The 21,142-nt window shown below is 39.7% G+C and overlaps 1 protein-coding gene across 3 annotated transcripts in view; it reads right to left on the bottom strand.

The window, feature by feature from the left end:
* Nucleotides 1–21,142, bottom strand: part of LOC114031525 (synaptojanin-2) — a 143,526-nt gene that overhangs the window by 28,710 nt on the left and 93,674 nt on the right. For all 3 annotated transcript variants that reach the window (XM_027846650.1, XM_027846651.1, XM_027846652.1), the window contains 8 exons: nucleotides 20,377–20,549; nucleotides 19,531–19,612; nucleotides 17,317–17,466; nucleotides 17,049–17,214; nucleotides 9,922–10,113; nucleotides 6,467–6,548; nucleotides 5,032–5,172; nucleotides 2,805–2,997 (listed from right to left, as the gene is read on the bottom strand). In XM_027846650.1, the coding sequence (XP_027702451.1) occupies nucleotides 2,805–2,997; nucleotides 5,032–5,172; nucleotides 6,467–6,548; nucleotides 9,922–10,113; nucleotides 17,049–17,214; nucleotides 17,317–17,466; nucleotides 19,531–19,612; nucleotides 20,377–20,549 (1,179 nt within the window). The remainder of the gene's footprint in view (nucleotides 1–2,804; nucleotides 2,998–5,031; nucleotides 5,173–6,466; nucleotides 6,549–9,921; nucleotides 10,114–17,048; nucleotides 17,215–17,316; nucleotides 17,467–19,530; nucleotides 19,613–20,376; nucleotides 20,550–21,142) is intronic.

Raw genomic sequence — 21,142 nt, 5'->3', positions numbered from 1 at the left:
AAAGGAAGGGCAGCTAGATAGTATAATGGATAGAGCACTAGGCCTGGAGTCAGGAGGATGTAAGTTCAAATCCAGCCTCAGACGCCTTCTAGCTGTGTGACCCTGGGCACACAGTTTCCTCATGTATAAAATAAGCTGGAGAAGGAAATTGCAAACCATTCCAATATCTTTGCCAAGAAAACCCCAAATGGGGTCACAAAGAATTAGACAGGACTCAAATGACTGAACAACATTGACAATGCTTCTTTAGAGGAGGCAGCCTGTCTTTGTGGATGGAGCACTGAATATGGAATGAGGGCAATCTGAGTTTGAATTCTGTTGTTGTCCTGTGTTGTCCTCTACTTTAATAATATGCTTTACATTCTAACATGGCAGGTTAACCCAAGCACTTAACATTACTTGAGGTTTAAGGAAATTGTTACAAACTTCCTCGTGATGCCACTTGGTTCCTAAGCATTGGTGTCATCATTACCCGTATGGCATATTCCTCTACGGACACAGTTCCCCCCAGCAGACAGGCAGACAATCTAATGGAGCTTAGACAGCAATGGGCCAAGACCAGTCTTTATCTAAACTTTCTCTCTCTTGCGCCATTTTGCACAGTGCTCTGCACAAACTATGCCACAGATGCTTGTTGGATCAAATCCCTTGACCCTCTAGAATGGTGGCTTCTAAACTGTAGTCTGTAGAGTTATTTTAAGGGGTTCCTAAGTCCATCCGGGCACCAAGTAAGGTCATGTGGCTCTTTACTTTTGCCACTATAAATTTTCTCAATCCAAACAGTGTATTAGCTGAACGAACAGCATTGTTATCCCATCCCTACCACCAAGCCCCATCCCGTCCTCACCCCCAAATAAAAATAAGCTAATAGTTATTCTCGAGTGTACACCCACATCACCTAAAAACAGTGATTTAAGGCTCTGTAGGTCTATTCTCTGTGATCCTCTGCATCCTCTCTCCAGGGGAATCCCAACCTTAGTTTTTTAAAAAATATAGTCAAGTTAGGCAGTACAAATATAAACTATATGAGATGTATGTGTGTGTGTGTGCGTGTGTGTATAAACTATATAATTACTTGTAACTATACATAGTTATATAACAAAAATAAGCTTTGTATGTATATAAAACTGTATTTGTTATATAACTATATGTAGCTAGATACATAGTTACACATACTATATCTACCTATATAGATACACACATTTATTCCATTAAGAGGGGATACTATGCCATAGCTCCTTTGGGGGAAGGCTAGGTTGTTCAGTGGATAGAGTGCAGAACTTGAAAGTAAGGAAGACTTGAGTTTAAATTCTACCTCAATCATTTAGTAGCTATGTGACTCTGAGAAAGTCACTTAACCTCTTCAGCCTCAGTTTCCTCATCTATAAAATGAGGATAATAACAGCACCTACTTCACAGGGTTGTTGTGAGGAGCAAATGAGACAAAATAAATAAAGAAATTCACAAACATTTCAAGTACTACATAAATGCTAGTTTTATATATATATATACACATATATATACATATATATATATATTTACACGTGCCATTAACAATTGCTATCCATCTATATACACACATACACACTATATTATATATATAGTATACGTATATATACAACTATAAATAACTATACTATATGTATATATTAAATGTAACTACACAACTATAAGTAAACCAAATGCTTTTTTTTAAAAGAATTTTTAAAAATCTGACACCTTAGGATTTAAGATGGGCCATTAAAGATGTTGGTTTGTTGTTTTGTTTTGTTTTTTTAAAAAAAAAAAGCCCAGCAAGAAATAAAATCATGCATTTATAAAAAAAAAAACAACACTATGATGAAAGCACAAAGCACATGCCAAACTATATCATAAATTAACTTGTATTTTTCCTTTTCTAATGCAGTCAATACAACAAAAGTCATGGCATAAAATAATGAAGAGAAATTTTGGCACTGATATTTTAGATGCAACATACATCCCTGTTAGAGTACAGATGGGGTCAATAAAGTCACTGTCCGGGGCTCACCATGAACATGATTCAATTTCATCCATGTTATTTGGTCGCAAGAACCATCGGAAAAATATGTGGATGGATAAGTGCAAAACCCAACCCTACTGGGAACCATCCAGGATTCTTATAAGGGAAAGAAAAAGTACAATCCCAACTCAAATAGCAAAATATCCTTGCTTCCTTAGGAAACCACCATGGACCTCCATACCATCACTAGAGGGCAACATTGTGCGTGTTATGTGCAGCTTCCCACAGTTGTCTCCTCATTAGGGACTTCTCTATGGGGTGAGAGGATTCTTAAACATGAATTCAATCAACTTTTATAGTGGGTGTTCCTATCTGAGCTCCACAGGAATAGCAGCCATACTAATAGATGCTGAGATGCATCATAACACACATAAAAATTTTGAAGCTTGGGGAAAATTGTACTTTATTAAAATTAGACTCAAGCGTTCTTTGCTAAGTTGCCCAAAATATCAGCACAAACCACTGATATATTTTGGCAATATTTCTTCCCATCCCAGCATTTTATCTTTCGATAAGTAAAACAGAAATGATGCATGAAAAAATTTACAAAAAGACAGAGATATACAAAGGATGGACATGTACAAAGGACAAAGGTACAAAGACAGAAGGAGCTGAGCGGACAGAAATGATAGGAAAGTCACATAAAATGCATGCCACTCCCTCCCCTACCACCACCACTATTACCACACTCCACCAGACACTCCATGCTAGTTTCAAGGCTTTGTTCATCAAATTCCAATTTCTTAGACATGGAATTTCTCACCATGGGGAAACTGAGCTTCTGTGTAATCTCCTTATAGTCTTCATTCCTCTCTTTCACCTGTGACTGTCCAGCAGTCAAATGACTACAAATAAAACAGAAGCTAGTGCTGTGGAACTGAAATCGGATGCCAACAGCGCCTTTGTTCCCAGCTTTTCCTCCCATGCCGGTCTTCACCGTGTCAATTGCTACATCCCTGGGACCCAAGAAAAGCAAGGAAAAAGTTAGTTTGATTTCTCTATACCCAGGAAGGAAAACCCAAACCACCTTCTTGGCACAGGCAATTTATTATAAAGAGAGCATGCAAAAATTCCTTTGTACCACTTTCCCAATTACATCCTCAGTAACCAAGCAATACTTTACTATACCCTTGTGAAGACTTTCCATTTGCATTATCCTATTATAAAGAAATGACCTTTCTTTCACCAGATGACTGGTTTCCATGTGGAAATGATAAAGTAACCTTTGGGACAGTAGGATTTCAGATATCTTCATATGAGGCTTACTTTGAACCAAGCCCCATGTCACAAAAGGTATTTCATAAAAATGAGGAAGCTAAGAAGTCATTCATCCTTGCTTTGTACCTGCTTTTTATTGTCCGATCCCACTCTTTTCTGCCCCCAGAAAAATATGAATTCATACTGCTGGGAACACTCAATCTGAATAGCATTATTGTGACCCAGAGGTGGCCATGACTATAAAATACTGAGGAGTGTCTATCTAAAAATATGGTATATTTGGAGAATTAGGAAAATGATGGCTACTTGCAAAGGTCTCCAGAGGTGGTTTCAAACCAGCCTTTGTTGAGTGAGGATTCTTGTTTTCGGTAACCTGAGCATGAGAGAAAGTGGGCAAATCTATGCTATTTCAAGTATGTTAACTTTTAACATTTTAATGGAAAAAGCCATTGACTGAGAGAGCCCCTGGTATAGCAAAAACTCAACTGTCAGTCCCTCCACAGTTATTGCTCAGATGATAACTTGACAATGATATCTGGGGGAACAGGTGTGCTTACTCAACAAGCCTAAGGCCAAAGGGACTATTTATTCACTGAGGGCATTGGTATCTATGATCTTATGCCATGTTTCTAAAATGCACAGCCACTAATCATCTGTGCTTTGTGCTTTCTCACCAAGACCCTTTGCTTTCAGATAAGAACACTAAATCTGCCAACTTGGTCACATTAAAAATTATTGTCATCCTACAAGATATCCAGGTACAGGGAAACATTAAAAGTTTAGTCTCTTGAAATCCTTTACCACGGAAAAGGATTAGGAAGCGTGAGGAGCAGGCTGGGGATGTTCAGAAATAAGTGTGCTATTTAAATGCTGCTATGGTTTGTGTCGTTAGGGTCCTCTAGGGATGCTGACTGAGGCGTTCAACAAGGTACAAACATATTTAATTAGGGAAGAAAAATCCTTAGTTCCAACCCTTTGGGGCCATAAACCACATTAACCAAGAAGAGACTGGAGAAGATGAAAATGATGTGCCTGGGGCTAAGACTCAATCAAAAATTAGGTAGACGCCTTGAATGAAATCAAGGCTGAGTTCATCTAACGTAAAAGAACAATGAATGCTTCTGTTTAGAATAATTCAGCAAGGATTCTTTAAGTGTGCTTACTATATGTTGGCACTTGGGTTGCCAAAATAAAAAGATAATAATCCCTGTTCTGAAGGAGGTTATAGTTTATGGGGGTGGGGAGGTGGTATTGTCTGCTAGGAAGAGGAACTTCCTAAAATTTCTATTTTCAGAAATTTAGAAGATTTTTCACTTTTAGGAAATAATAATGGATGACAGGTGCAGAAGCTTTCCAGCTGCAAAACATACTTTGAACTCTATTAAAGAAAGATGAAAGAACTGACATCTCCTGCTTGGATACTCAACTCTCTTGGTCACAGAATCTAAGTAAAAAAAAAAAAATCAACAAAAGATCCCTTTCGTTTTCTAAAATTAATGCTATGATTTTAAGTATCAATGGAAATTTATTAAAATTCATTCTAAATCCAAGGTCAGCTGCCTGAGCAAGAGAAGTCTCGTTCTCCCATCTAGCACCATGCAACCTAATCTTTTAGTTATCAGGTTTATATAAATCCATATCAAAAAACAGTCAGTCCTGGTGAAGGCTATAAGATAGGGAAAGCCATCATCAAATAGAGTACAAATATTTGCAGCCAACTCCTGTTTCCTAAATACAAAAAAGTTATTCTGTGGGTAAACCCACTTTCTTACCTGATAAATGGAACATGGTAAGGGCGTACAAAGATATAAAGGCAGACGCCTACGAGCTGGGCAGAAGTCAACAGAATGTACCTATGAGACCTTGAGATAGCCTTCTGAAGCTGCTCTCCCCACATTTTTCTATTGGTAGTGCTAGAAGAAAAGAAAATACAAAAAAAACCCAACAAAACAAAACAAAACAAAAAAACAAAAACAATCACGTCATAGTTAATTAGCTGTAAGAGAGCTCTTGCTCCTCCAGTTCCTAAAACACTATTTTCTCTTTCCCTACTGAACTCACGATGGTTTATATTAAACTATATAGGCAAAAGGCTTATCTCCCCAATTAGTCAAGTTTTTTGAAGGCAGGGGATGGTAATTAAAAAAAAAAAACCCAAAGCCCACCACAATACTTGGTAACCAGGCCCCTTCCTACCTTTCCAGCCTTACACTTTGCTCCTTGCCATGCATTCTATTATCCAGATATCCTGGCCAACTTGCTGCTCCTTGAGCCACAAGGCTCCACTCCCCATCTCCAGCTCACCTCAGCCACTTGCCTTCCCTGGCTTCCATCACATCGCCCCCTTCTGCAGGAAGCCTTTCTTGGTTCCCTCTCCAGTCACTGGCTTTCCTGCCAAGATTCCCTTCCAGCTACTTCTTGAATCTACTTTGGATGAACTTAGTAAATGCTTAATCAATTAATTCTTGTTGTCTGACTGTTGACTTTAGTTTTCATATCCCCCCCCCCCACTGAATATACCCCTCTTCTATCCAGAAAGCTGTCATATTTATTCATCTCAATATCTTCCTCCACCCCATACTAGCCTTACCACCATGTTGGGCATGCTAACTTGTAGAAAGCAGATGGGGATGGGGGTTTCAATAAATGTTTGCTGAATGAAAAAACTTAGTCAACTCTTCCTTTTCTCTTCTTTTCTCCCAATGGAAAAGTCAATCAGCCAATTTTGCCTTAAGGTAAACTTATATGGGCCAGTTTCCCACTTTGTCTGGATGTCTAGATGTTAAAGTGAATTCTACCTCAACATGTCATGTGTAATATGACCTATATGAACACATACAGCATTTCTCATCCTCAGCCCTTTAGGGACAATTACTTTGGTTTGGGGGAAGTTTAACCAGGTATATTCTATCAGTTCAGAGTCAGGATTACTTAAATATATGTTAAATAGGTTCCTAAAAAATTCTGATGAGCAATTTAAGAGGGAATGACTAAAACACTATACCTTATACACTAAAATTAATTAATTTAAATGTGAAGTTACTAATAAATTTTAGTTGGTCATACTAATGTTTAATGTTAATATTTTAATAATTTTTTTAAAGTATCCCACACACTGATCATGGTCTGTGTCTTCAGATACGTGATTCATTTGATATGACTCACATCACAATCCCACTCACCCCACCATAGCAATTTCTTACCTACCTAGCATTGACAATATTTCCTGCACTCAATTCCACCATCTCTTCAAATCCCACTGCAAATATGTCAGCTGGGCTGCTGTCATCTGGGGAGTGGAAGTTGTGGGAGAAAGACATGAAAAAAAAAATAAGTTCAGGGTCTGTGAACCCCAAATTACTTAGAATTGCAGAGTGTGAGAAGTGGAAAGAATAACAATAATAGCTAACATTTTTAAAGTGATTAATGTATTCCAACCACTGTGCCAAGTATCTTACAATTATTATTTCATTCGATCCTCACAACAACCCTGGGAGGTGGGTACTATTATTGCCCCCATTTTACAGATGAGGAAACTGAGACAAACACAGGTTAAGTGACTTGTCTAAGGTCACTCAATACATTGGCCATGTCTGACAGTACATACATCATTACACCCTTGTTAGTAAAACTCTGGTAAGTATCTTAGGCTGGATTTGAACTCAGGATTTCCTGACCACAGGTCTGGTATTCCACTTAGCTGACCCCTTTAGAGACCATCTCATTCAAACCCCTCTTTTTTTATGGATGAGTCAACAAGATCACACAACTACTATTTTATCCTGTTTTTTTCCTTAATTATTTCTAATATTCATCTTATCTCCCTAACTCGATTAGCTCTTGGTGTCAAAGGCTCTGGTTTTTCATGGCCTCAGGCTACTTGAGTGCTTAGCCCTACATAGGTACAAAATGTGTTTAATAGATATTTGATTAATTTGGAAGATTTTTTCTCCTTTTCCTCTCTACTAAAGCAACAGTCCAGGATAAACATGATCAGGGTGGACAGAGAAAGACAGGTGCTGCAACTAAAAAAATCAGTCAATTCTGCTACTTCTGAGAAGGTTGGGCAAAAAACCTCTATTGGAATTATTGTTTGTATGGCTCACAGCAATGAGGTAGTGGTTGACAGAGGTGGAATGATACATGTATTGTCAGATACAGTCAAAGTGTTGATTTTGTCTTTCTTTACTGTACTTCTCTATCAAGGGGCAGTTAGGTAACAAAGTGGATAGAGTGCTGGGCCTGAAGTCAAGAAGACTCATTTTCCAGAATTCAAATCTGGCCTCAGACACTTAGGTGGCTATGTGACCCTGAACAAGTCACTTAGCCCTGTTTGCCTCAGTTTCCTCATCTTTAAAATGAGCTAGAGAAGGAAATGGCAAACCATTCCAGTATCTGTGCCAAGAAAACCCCATATAGGGTTACAAAAAATTGGACACAATTGAACAACAATGCTTCTATATTGAGAGGCAGGATGATGTAATAGATACTGCTGGCCTCAGTGTCAGAAAAACCTGAGTTCATGTTTTGCCTCTGAACACGGCTGTGTGTGACCCTAGGCAAGTCACTTAACTTTTTCTACACCAGACAACTCTCTTAAGACAAGAAAGAGGTGGCAGACCAAGTGTAGTCCTTCACTAGGAAAGAATGTTCCCTACACTCATTGTGAATCTAAAGAGGCTTAAAAAACAGAAAAAAAAAATACCAAAAGCATTAATAAAAAAAATTTTTAAAGAAGAAAAAGAAAAAAGAAGAAAAAACACAAAAAGGAAGCCAATTACACTGAAATATAGCTATCAAGATAATAAGTTCACAAACCTCAGGTTTGTGGGAGAGAGGAAAAAGGAAGGTAGAAATAGAAGGGAGGAGGAAAGAAGGGGCAGATGGTGAGATTTGGGGGTCCTATGGATTTATTTATCCATCCTATCCTTGTTCTCCAGAGCCAAAAGCAATTAAGAGGCAATTACAAGCCCTTCAGCAATTCACTGAACTTTATCCAGCCTGCTCATGTCATTCCAACATCAGGCAGCTGGCTCCTGGTCTGTTGGCAGAAAACACACCTCCCTCTTCCACGTCACTCTTAAGTGTGTAGGGGAGATCTCTGCTAGAGTGATCTCAACTATCTCCTACTATACTTTTTTTTTTAAACTGCTTATTCATCCAACAGGTCAGTCACGGAGTTAACTGGCTTAAAGTTTCCACTTCTTTAGAGAGTGACTTGGCAGTAGTAACCAACATTTCTTTCATTTTCTTAAACCAAGGCTTCAGAAGGAAAACTGGAGAGATTTTACTTACTTCAAAATGATTTCAATTCCATAAAAGGCAACAATTTTAGTATAACCTTAGAGGAGAATAAAGAGTATTTCATTGTATTAGGGAGGGAGTTTGTCGGTGAAAATCTAACTGGTTTCGTCTACTTGATGTTCTAAAGTCTCATTGGTAGGGCTCTGTTTTCCAACACATTCAAAATTATTTACTGGTACATTATTTACTCCCATACAAACTCCCACTTACATATAGTACTCAAGTAACTTCAACTCCCTATATATTTCCAGCTCAAACTGTCCCCCTTTGCACGCAAAAAAAGAAAAAAAAAAAGAAACAGGTTTACACTGTGTATGTACAAAAGTTCAAGAATGGGGCTGGTGATGAAGCCCTGAAAGGCTGCCAAGGAAGCAGCTGTCTATAATGTAAATAACCACAGGGCAAGTATGTTCATGGGATCCACGAAAATATAGCAATGTAATATTGCTAACCTCTTCTAGAATTATAAAGGCAATTGAAAATGGACCCTCTCAGGAGGGAGGTGTAAGAGGGTGTTTGGGGAGGAAGGAGAAATGCATTCCTCCACTCCTAAATGGATTCTAGGTTATGGACTGGCATGTCAAGGCAATGAGTCATAGGTTCAGAGCTGCAAAATGCTGTTAGAGATCATTTAGTCCAGAGATTTTTAATCTGGGGTTTGTGAACTTTTTTATTTTGATAACTGTATTTCAATGAAATTGGTTTCCTTTATGTATTTTATTTTATGCATTTAAAAACATTATTTTGAGAAGAGTTCCTTCACCAGTCTTTGACAGATTGCCAAAGGCAGGTCCACAACACCAATAAGGCCAAAACCCTGGACTACATCCCTGGATGTAGTCTAACTTCCTCATTTTACAGATGAGGAAACTGAGGCCCAGAAACATCACATGATTTGTCCAAGATCAAGTAAATAGAAAGTAGTAAGACTGGGATCTGAGCTTGAATTCCCTGATTCCTAATTCAATCTTTCCACAAGTCGTTGGAACAACCAAAAAGACAAACTGTGTTATCAATTTAGAATTATTTTAATTTTGGAGAAATGCAAATACTTATTGCTTGTTTTAGCAAAAATCTGGTTAATTTGATTAATTTGAATTCTCAACCATCACCATAAGGTAATTTCCAGAGAGGGCAACATTTACTGTTTGTCCATTATAGCACAAGAGGGTGAAAAAAGGCAGGAGAAGAGGAAGCAGGAGAGAAACTTAAGATGACAACAAGATTTTTAAAACATTCTGAAGAGTTCAAATGCCAGATCCCAAACTCTATAGCAGCAGTAACTTGTCAAGAAAGCTCAGATCTGGGGGCTACGTCAGCCGACTAAGGGAACTGGCAGGTCAGTACTCTGTTCTTACCTTGAAATTCAGTCGCCCCTGAAAGCTTGGGAGAATCCAGCAGCCAGTCAGTTAATTCTCCAGTGCCGAGAAGGTTGCTTCTGAATTGTTTTCCTCCATTTACATTCCAGGTTCCCATGGCAATCCGAATCCGTTTGAAATTGGTGAATTCTAACTGACGCTCTGACATGGCTTTTAAGATCCTTGGAGTCACTGTGAACAATATGCAAGGAAAGAACGATCTTGTGCAATCCAAAACCCACAAAATATAAAAGAGAAATCAAGTCATCATAGCATTACCCTCAACCAAATTCAATTCTTATGAAAAGGGTGGGAAAGGAAAACAACCTGAAACCATAATTAAAAAAAAAAAATCCCTAAACTGTGCATACTCTTTGACCCCATGATATAACTACTAAGCTTCGACCACAAAGGGAGTAAAGACAAGAAAGGATCCAAATATACCAAAATATTTATGGCAGCATTTTCTACTGTAGCAAAGAACCGGAACCAAAATGGACATAGATCAAATGGAGAAGAGATGAACAAATTATGTATGTGAATGTAATGGAAAATTACTGGGCTATAAGAAATGATGAAAGGGACAGAATTAAGAGAATCCTGGAAGGACTTGTATGAGCTGAATAGAACAAAGAGACCAGAACCAGGAGAACAATTTATATGACTATGGTAATGTAAAGGAAAACAGCTTTGAAAGACTTCAGAACTCTGATCAATGCAATGACCAGTCATGATGACTTCACAGACTGATAATGAAACTTTTCATGCTTCCATCTCTTAAAGAGAGATAACAGACTAGTGGTGCTGAGTGAGACATACATTTTCAGTTGTGGCCAGTAGATTGATATGCTTTGTTTGACTATATCTGTTACTGGAAAGGTCTTCCTGTGAGGAGGGAGGGGGATGTAATGGGTAGTTATATTGATACAAAAAAAATCAGAAAAGAGAAAAAAGAGCCATCAATAAAGATCTTAAAAATATAGGGAAGAGAGGAGGGGATATTCAGAAGGGGCCACAGACAGGGCTGTTTTGTTACTACTGTGTTCAACTGAATTTGCACTAAAAAGCCTGTATATAACAAAAGTGCTCAGTTCCACAGACAATCCTCTTTTTGATTTTTTGCATAGTGAAATGTTCATATTTGTTGATGTTTGCTTACACAAAAGAATTTTATAAAAAATTATGGGGAAGCTACCTTGGAAAGTATAAAGACTATTATATTTTTTCCACTTTAACGGTACCATTAAGAATTTTCTCCAGCTGATGTCATAGAAACTCAGGACTAGAAAACGATCCCACCAGCAAAATCACCAGGGCTCAATGAAAGTGGAATATATGTATGCACGTGCCTTTCCTGGAAACCTCCCAAGAGATCATCTAGTACACAAAACTGTGGTGTATTTTTAAGAAGGATTTTCTTAGTATGGTCAGATATTAATGATCTACTTTTATTAACATTCACTGTACTGGATATTGGAGTCAGGATAACGTGGCTACAAATCCTGCCTCAGATACTTACTATCTGTGTGAGGCTAGGCAAGTCACTGACCTGTTCTGTTCCTCAGTTTCCTCATCTATAAAAAAGGGATAATAGCAAACACCTGACAGAATTGTTATAAGAATTAAAGGTGATAATATGTTCAAAGAGCTTTACTAATCTTAAAGTGCTACATAAATGGTATAGCCATAGTAATTTTTTTTTAACCAGACTGGGGATTTCATGGGTGTAGGGGAGCTCCCCCATTGAAAAAACTCCCTGTATCCATACAGGTCAGCACATTCTCTGCAACTTAAACTCTTAGAGAGTTACCTAGGTCACAGAGAGGTTCATTGATTTACCCAGAGTAACACAGCCAGTTATTAGAGAAGGGACTTGAACCTAGGTCCTTGTCTGCAAAGTCAGCCCTCGTTGGCCTGTTACACGCTGCCCCGAGACCAGGCAAGTGTTGGCAAATAGAGCCTTCACCTTGCGTTTATGGACCTCAAATACCAAAATTCTTATATTGTATATGAAGAGAACATATTCTTAATTGGCTGAAGAGAATTCAGTGAAGGAGTCTTCTTAAGGAGTTTTGTTTTCTTTTTTCCCAATTGTGCCAAATATTTAAGGGATAGAGAATATGTTAAGGAGGAAGTCACTTATATTCATGACCTCAGCACTTGAGAGTTCTCCAACCTGAAGCTCTGTTTTAATTGTGAGAGGATGTGTTTCACCAGAGGACCAATGATGGAGCACATTAACCGCCTCTGGATAGAAAAGAGATGGATTCCAGATGCAGAATGAGACTGGGCCAATGTGGAAATTTGTTTTGTTTAACTATGCAGATTTGTTACCAGGGTTTTCATTTTCTTTTCTCTTTTTTTTCCCCCAGTATGGGAGGGGAAGGAGAAAAATAAATGCTTGTTAATTGAAAAAATAATAAATTCAAAAGCTTTTTTTAAAAAACAATCCAACAGATTAATGGTATGTGACAAATCTGATATCTGAACATGATCGATAGAACATTCATATAACTAATAACTGAGCTGTTAGGTGGCTGAAGTTTGCCATCCCAATGGTGGCTACTGGAAATGGGCAAGAGACGGTGAGAAGGGATGAAGAGGCAGGCACCATTTCTAGGCTGAAAACACTCTCTGCCCTTGTTTTCTTTCACTTTTATTTTCCCTTCTTTCTTTTAGGGTATGGTAATTGAACTTCCTTGAAAAACCTAAATGATTTTCATGTTCCATCATCTAAGCCAAAGCTAAAGAAATCTAGAGTCAGTCCTATGTCTGATTTTAAAATCTGGCCTATCTTTTTGCATTGTTCAACAATTATCCCGTGTACATCGTGTTTCTATGCAGTTTTTGCATGTTGCTTCCCCTATTAAATTGTGAGCGCCACGAGGGCAAGGACTGACTTCTGCCTTTCTTTGTATCCCCAGCACTTAGCACAGTGCCTGGCACACAGTAGTAGCTTAATAAATATTTATTCACTGCTGACTTCCTTATTGGAATATGGGCTCTTTGCATCCCCAGCACTTAACACAGTGCTTGTTAGCAGGTGCTTAATTAACAAAGGCTTGTTTACTGTTGTCATTCAGTGGTGTTGAACTCTTCATGAGCTCTTTTGGGGTTTTCTTGGCAAAGATAGTGGAGTGGTTTGCCATTTCCTTCTCCAGCTCACTGGACAGATGAGGAAACTGAGGCAAACAGGGTTAAGTGACTTGCCCAGGGTCACACAGCTAGTAAGTATCTGAGGTCACATTTGAATTCAGGAAGATGAGTCTTCCTGACTCCAGGCCCACACTCTATCTACTATGCCACCTAGTTGCCATTCCTGACTGACAGATCTATAAAAATAAAGGAACTAGCTAGTCACTAGATGATTAATTAAAAAGTTAGCTAGTCACTGGATGATTTTTAAGACCCCTTCCAGCTTCCTAGGATTTCCTTCAGTTGGATGAAAGGATCCAGAATGCACTTATAGCTCTTCCATTCATCCCATTTGTGAGAAATAAAACCGAGTTCCGCCCTTTCCAAGGTGATCTATTTATTTATAAGAGATCATGATCCTGTTGGGGACATTATAAATTAAGCATATGGTGAAACCATGACACCAGATACTAAGGAATTATGAATGCAAGATAGCAGGAAAGGTCTGGGTCTTGGCCTTCACCACTAGGTCCAAAAAACGACGAAGGCAATGGAGGAGAGCTAACGTGAGAAATCTTTAGTTAACCAGGAGAAAGAGCACAAAAATATGGGTCACAAGTCACATTTTGGAAGGAGTGTAAATCTCAAAGTCTCACCAAGAGAAAATCCCCCTTCAAAAATGTTTTTTTCGCTGCCCCATATCCTACATGCCTTTGACCCCAGCTTTAAAATAGTCTTAACAGATCAACTTCTTTAGACAACAATATTTTCTTTCTCCTATGACTGAGTTAGTCTAGAAATTAAATCATCTCTACTTTGTTAGTAAACAAACCTCAACAGACGCACAATTACTTAGAGATGCTTTCAAAACTTTCTTCACTGCACTGGTATCGTGCCCAGAGTAGAAATCAAATATTGTCTTGGCTTCTGAAAGCAAAGTTAGGAAACTAGGAAAACTAGGAAACGAGGTTAGATGGGGGATGGGGGAAGCAAGAAGAGGAAGAATGAATAAATCACATTTTTTTTGAGGCATAGACAAATTATGGGAGAGGGAATGGGCCTGTGATTTCATTTGTAAAGGGAATTCCTTCTACCAAAGCAGGTTAGCACCCTTTCCACACATCCCCCACCCCAACTTAGAGAGAGTCCCTTTAGGGCACTGAGAGGTGAAAGTATCTGTCCAGGGAAATACAGTATATTTTGGAGACAAGCTTTGAACTCAGATCAGTTAGTGGTAGAGTGGGGACCAGAACCTACATATCCTGGTTCTTAGTCCAAGTCTGTGAGAGGCAGCTAGGTAGTGCCATAGTGCATAGAGTACCAGGCCTAGAGTCAGGAAGACTGAGTTCAAATCCAGTCTCAGACACTTACTAGCTGTCACTTCACCCTGTCTGCCTCAGTTTCCTCATCTGTACAAAGAGCTGGAGGAGGAAATGGCAAACCACTCCAGTACCTTTGCCAAGAAAACCCCATATGGGGTCACAGAGAGTCGTCAGACCAGAGAGATGCCCTGAACAGGGCATAAGTTTGAAAGTTTAAAGCCTGGCCCTGCTACCAACATTCCATCTGACATGGAATAAATCATTCAGCCTCCGTGTACCTCAGTTTCCTCATGTGAGATCAAAGATTTTCAAGCTCCTTTGAAACTCTACATCTTGTGATCTTAGGATATGAAAAGCCTAACCGTTCACATGTACTCAAATAGTCACTAAATGAATGAAATCTGTTTACCAAGGGCGTTTGCGAGAAAGGGAACATGCCACGATGGAATGAGCAATGGATCTGCAGTCAAGGACATGTGGTTTCAATGTGTTTCTTCATCTATAAAATGACACAGATTATAGGTCTTTTATGGCCTATTCCAGCCCTATGGCCACCATCTTATAGGCCACAAGACCTTGCCAACTATCCAGATGTAACACTCTCCACACCAAAGTTCAGGCCCTGGGGGACTTAACCCTCTCAGCTCTGGAACTCCCATCCGGCGACTGGCCTGGTGGCCTGTCCTGACTGGTGAATGTGTCATGTAGACCATTGTACAGCATCATGTATTGTATCTTTAAAGCAAGCATTGTCAATATTGTATCCCTAGCTCATAGCACAGTACTTTGTACATATTAAGTGCTAAATAAATGCTCATTCATTCATTCAGTCTGTTTCCACCTCCAGTTATGTTTCATCTTCCACCCTAGGTCACCATCTCTTCCCTCTTCCCCCCAGATCCCACCCCCTAAATCTGCTTTTCAACTCTGGAACAGAAGTCAAATCAACATTGCCATTGCTACTGAAAAAGGCCTGCTGATCAACTCCCCCTCTGGCTCTCCTCCCCATCCCCATGACTTCCCAAGAAAGCTAGCCTCCCAGGTCACCACTGGTGTTGTCCTTTTATGCATTGTCTCCTCCCTGCTTTTGTCCTGGTTTCCCTAGGGCGTAGCACCCTGCCTGGCCCATAGCCGGTACTTAACAAATACTTTTGATTAATGCTGGATAAGAGAAAGCATCATCAAAGACTTGTAGGGATGAGTAGAAGCAGCCTAGGGAGCATTAAAGACAACTGAGAATGGATTCTCGTGATGCTCTGGTATTTCCAGAATTCGAAAAGGACAAGACAAAGCCCTCTGGCAAATCGTTGAGTAAATCCTCTGTGAAGATTGACAGTTAACGTGTGGACAGGAGTGGAAAAGGGCTTCCGTATCTTAACACATGAAATAATGGATTCAGGGGGGCAGCTAGGTGGTGCAGTGCATAGAGCACTGGCCTTGGAGTCCGGAGGACCTGAGATCAAATCTGATCTCAGACACATGATACGCACCAGCTGTCTGACCCTGGACAAGTCACTTAACCCCAATTGCTTCGCCAAAAAAAAAGAAAAAGAAAAAAAGAAAAAAAATTTTAAAAAAATAATGGATTCAGGGAAACATGCCTAATTAGTTACATTTACAGAATTCAACTTAAAAAACAAATAAACAAAAACCAAACCCAAAAAAAACACGTGAACAGAGACAGGTCCTATTAGATATTCTAGTCTCTGCAATATAACAAAGGAATCCAAACTAAGAGAATAGCAATAAAGAGGGCTTCAGGAAGCTATTAATTATCCTAGTTAGAAGAATCCAGGATTTTAGAGGCATGCTTATATCCTTTTATTTATTTTAGGGGAAGCAGTGTGGTGTAACATGCCAAAGCTGACTTTGGATGGGGCAGCTAGGTGGTGTAGTGGATAGAGCACTGGCCCTGAAGTCAGGAGGACCTGAGTTCAAATCCAGCCTCAGACCAAACACTTGACACTTACTAGCTGTGTGACCCTGGGCAAGTCACTTAACCCCTATTGCCTTAAAAAAAAAAAAGATATGGCAAAAAAAAAAAAGATATGGGTTCAAATCCTGCCTCTGAAACAAGATGGCTGTGTATACAATTGGGCAAGTCAATAAAACTGTCCTTGCCCCCAGATAATCTTGTAAGACAGTAAAGCTGCAAAGAACTGATGGAGCCTGAATACAGATCAAAGTATACATTTTACTTTATTTTTCTTGGGTTTTTATTTTGGTCTATGTTTTCTTTTACAACAGGACTAATATGGAAATGTTTTGCATGACTACACATGTATAACCTATATGGAATTGCTTGCCTTCTCAATTAAGGGGGGTGGGGAGGGAGAGAATTTGGAACTTGAAATTTTTAAAAAGAAAATGAAAACCCTGGTAACAAATCTGCATAGTTAAACAAAACAAATTTCCACATTGGCCCAGTCTCATTCTGCATCTGGAATCTTTGGTTGGTTTTGTTTACTATCCTCCATTTGTCGTAAGGATTAAGTTGTGATTTAACCCTTACCAACCATTTCATTTAGTCACAAGGAGAACTGAATGAGAGGGTAGGGACAGGGCAGGACCAATCATTAGTAATGCTGGGGAAAGAATTCAAAGGTAAATACTTTCCTTAGGTTGGGTCACCATCTGCATATATATGTAGGAAGGCAAGTGACCGGTTACCTAAGAGGGCTGTGCTGTCCATAAGCATCCTCCCTTTGTCAGCATACTCGTCCTTGTAGACATCACCAACCAGCAGCAATTTGATGGCTTCTTGCTTCACTCCATCAAAGAAATTGGACTGGATGGTTCTAGATACAGACCGGGCCCCATCCTTGAGTTTCCCGACCTGCCAACAAACAAGTGCCCTGAGGAGACATGCAATGTATTCCCTGCAGGCTTTGTACTCACTAAAAGCATGGTCCTGCTGAGCTCTGAGACCACTTCTTACCTTGGCCTTTCCTTCCAGTGCCCGGCTGCCTGTAAAGACTTTGCTCAGGTTGTGACCGTTAAGAGACCACATGGCTTTGTATGACTCCACAAAGCGTTCAGTGACTGGCTTTGAATTCAGTCCCAGGCTCTCCAGTTGTAAGTGAAGAACCTTAATGAGAAATGAATCAAAAGAGAATAAGGGTTGGGTTTCAATGAGATTCAGCAAATATTTATTAAGTGCCTATTGTAGGCAGAGCATTGCTTGAGGGGTTAGGAGATACACACATTTTAGATAACAAATGGTCCTTTCACTCATCATGCATGTACATAGATAACTCTAACACAGGAAGGAAGAACAAGAAAGGTTCAGGAAGTGGAATCGATAGGACTTTTTTGTAATATAAGGTCTGAGCAGGGAGGTCGTTACTTGCAGAAGGCATCAGGGAAACTTCATAGAGATGGTAGCCTGAGTTGAACTTTAAAGGATAGGGAGCTAGGTATTATAGTAGACAGAATGTCTAGCCTGGAGTCAGGAAGACCCAAGTTCAAATCCAGCCTCAGACACTTACTAGCTTAGTTGTGTGACCCTGGGTAAGTCACCTAATTCTGTTTGCCTCCATTTCCTCAACTGTAAAATAAGCTGGAGAAAGAAATGGCAAACCACTCCAGTATCTTTGCCAAGAAAACCCCAAATAGGGTCACAGAGAGTCAGACAAGACTGTAACAACTCAATAACAACAAAGAATTCAACAGGTGGGAAAGGTTAGGGTTAGGCATCAAAGGTGCAGGCAAGCATAAGGTGTATTTGTGAGACAGAATGGTTGGGTCTGATTAGAACACAAAATATATGGAAGGGAGTAGCATGAGACAAGGCTGGAAAGGCAGGGTGCTGCCAAACTGGGGTGATCCTTGAATGTCAGACGATTTTGAAATTTATTTGGTAGGTAATAGCAAACCACTGATGATTCTTGCAAAAGTTTGACGTGACCCCAAACTATCCATGGAGAAGATGAGACTGGCAATGATATGAAGGAGGGGAGATAGGAAAGAACAGTTACAAGGCTGATGAAACAGTCTGGCTGGGTGGGAGTGTCAGAAATTGAGGAGGACAGTAGATGTGAAAGAGATTTGGAAAGTGGAATCAACAGGACTTGGTAACTAAGGCAGGTGGGGGAAAAGAAAGGCAATAATAAAATTTCAAACATGGAAGCCTAGAAAATGGCAGAGCCATAAACAGGAAGTTTAGTCAGAAAGGAGAATAGGTTTAGAGGGAAAATAACAAACTCTATTCTTGACAATTTGACCAAGGTCACATTTATGTGGGTGGAATGAAACAGACAAAAGATTCCAGTTTTCTGGTTCCAGGATATTTGGTCAACTTAGGCAGACATATTTCCTCTGCTTGACAGAACTCAACAAAATAAAAGCTTAACCAGTTATTGGTTCTCAAGTCCATTTGAAAGTGACTGCAACTGAGAGGTGCTAGGCTCAAAGTGTAGAATAAGACATGCCTTTGCAGACAGAACCCACGTGGGAATTTATTTTGTTCGACTATGCATGTGTTACAATGCATCTGTTTTGTTCTTCTTTTTTTCTTTTTCCTCAACTGGGGGAAGGGAGAGAGAGAAAGGGCAAGTGGGGCAGAGATAGGGTAGCCAAAAAAAAAAGAAAGAAAAGAAAGAAAAAAGGATTAGTGAAACATGTTTTGTTTTGTTTTTTAAACGCTCAGAAGAGAACTGAAAAAACAGGCCAAAAATAATCAGGGATGAGCAGGGTAGCTTTGAAAGTTACATGTTGAATTCAGAATATATTTTAAGACAAAAGCAAGTTGTACATAATAGAGATTAATTTACAAATCTCTTTCTGTACTACTAGATGTATGGAAATTCCCATGTTATTTGGTTTGTTCAGAGGAAAGAAAAAGAAGGAAGAAAGAAAAAAGATAGATAGATAGATAAGAGACAGCAGTAAAACCACAAACTGACGTAGGACTAGCCTCCAATTCACAGATGACACAGAAGTTCCTCTCTTTAAGTATCATCAGTCCCTTCTCCCACCACTTACCTCACCCCACCCCTACCAGTTAGCCAAAGAACCCGCTACATCGGCTTACCTTTACTCTGGTCCCAAGGAGCCCAAGAAAGGCTGCCTTTTGGCTAGAAACAAAACACACACACACACGCACACGCACACATACACACAGTACAAAATTTTGTAACAACAGGAGACTGACCTCAAGGGCGATAAAGCACTGTACAGTGTTCGTCCGATCCAAGCAGTCCAGACAGTTCATTCGCAAGGTACCTTTCTGGAAACTTTGAACAAATGATGAAAAAAAAACCAAACCACAATGGTTACCAAGTTCAGTTTATAGCAGCAACACACTTGGCAAAGTGTCCTAAATTTGAATGGTGGGGGGAAGACAATCCCCTGCAGCCCCATCATCCCAAACCAGACTCTTGGAAAGCATTCCAGTAAGGCCTACTGATACACTTGAGTAATAGCTAAGGCATATGAATTAACAACTGATTCTACAGAATGGGTCAAAACTTGGGTTTTCTAGAAAGGAAGATTTTCATTCCTTACTGAAGAGAACAGTGCTGGATTCAGCCCTGTGCTTTAATCTAATGAACTCTAATTGCTAAACCTGTTCCGCCAAATGTCGGAATTGGGGTCAGACTATCCATGATTCAACACTTGCAAATCAAAAGTACACATCTATCAAAAAGCTGGCCATTTGCTATTGAATTAAATGTGTTATAGACTTTTTAAAAACCCTACAAAGCTGTATGTGATAGAAATTCATGATTTCATATGTAATCCTCTTTTTCTGTTCTTCTTCACTTCTTTTTTTAAGTCATGCAGAGGCTAAAAGAGAAAACTGGAACCCAAAATTGTGCTTGTGGTACCACACCAAATTCTAGGCAATACAATTGGTATGGAGAAGGAAACCGTTTTGAAAGCAAATGGCCCAGGAGACCAAAAGGGTCTTGCTACAAGGTGAACAGGATGTCAATAATCTCTAGCTATAAATCTACTTCCCAACCTATAAAAATCAAGCAAACACTGGAACACTTACCGTGGACTCACATTCTCGCCCTTGGCGAAAACATCAAATTCATCCCAGTGCAACTTTAGTTGGGGCCTCAACAGATTCTCCAATTTTTCTATCTTCCCTCCTTTGGCAAACTGATGGAAGTCAAAATTTATCATAGGTGTGTCTCCAACATGGAAAGAGGCCCAAAGCAACTTCTGAGGAAGGGAAGTGGAGGGGAGAGAGATGACTGCATATTTCCATTCACCGCTCAGAGTTTTCATTGGTTAGATTAGGCTAGTCTTAAAGCTCATGACAGACACAGTAGTTTATCAGTCCAGATCTTGAGAAGGAAGTACAGAAGGAAAATATCAGAGAAAAAGACAACAGCACAGGAAAAGCACACTTCCTGAAAGAGGGCAAAGGGATCATTTAAAGCAAGAAAGAGGCAAAGCCAGTTGCGACACTCGCCCCTCCCTCGGCCACCATCTGCAGCCCACATCACGTCCTCCCCCACATCTCTATGGCAATACATAAAGTAAGCGAGAAAGGGAGTTATCGCTCTAGTCTTCAAATAGCACAAGGGCTGCAGGTCCACCAAGTAAAGAAGAGTTGCAGCTCTATTCATAACAGCTGTTTCCTTGGGAACCATTCACATCTTGACTTAAGAAGGAAGTGTGATGAGCGTCTCTGTACATTGTGGAGCTGAAAGTCCTAGTTACCCTCTGGCTAGCTCTGGGAGGCGGTCACACAATGACAACCCAAGAGGGGTGGTCCAACAGGAAGAGGTGGGACAGTTGGGACGGCAGTG

Source organism: Vombatus ursinus, unplaced genomic scaffold, assembly GCF_900497805.2.
Source record: "Vombatus ursinus unplaced genomic scaffold, bare-nosed wombat genome assembly UNPS02015175.1, whole genome shotgun sequence".
NCBI classification, from domain to species: Eukaryota; Metazoa; Chordata; class Mammalia; order Diprotodontia; family Vombatidae; genus Vombatus; species Vombatus ursinus.
Note: the sequence above shows the minus strand (reverse complement) of the source record. Positions and strands in the feature narration are given on the sequence as shown.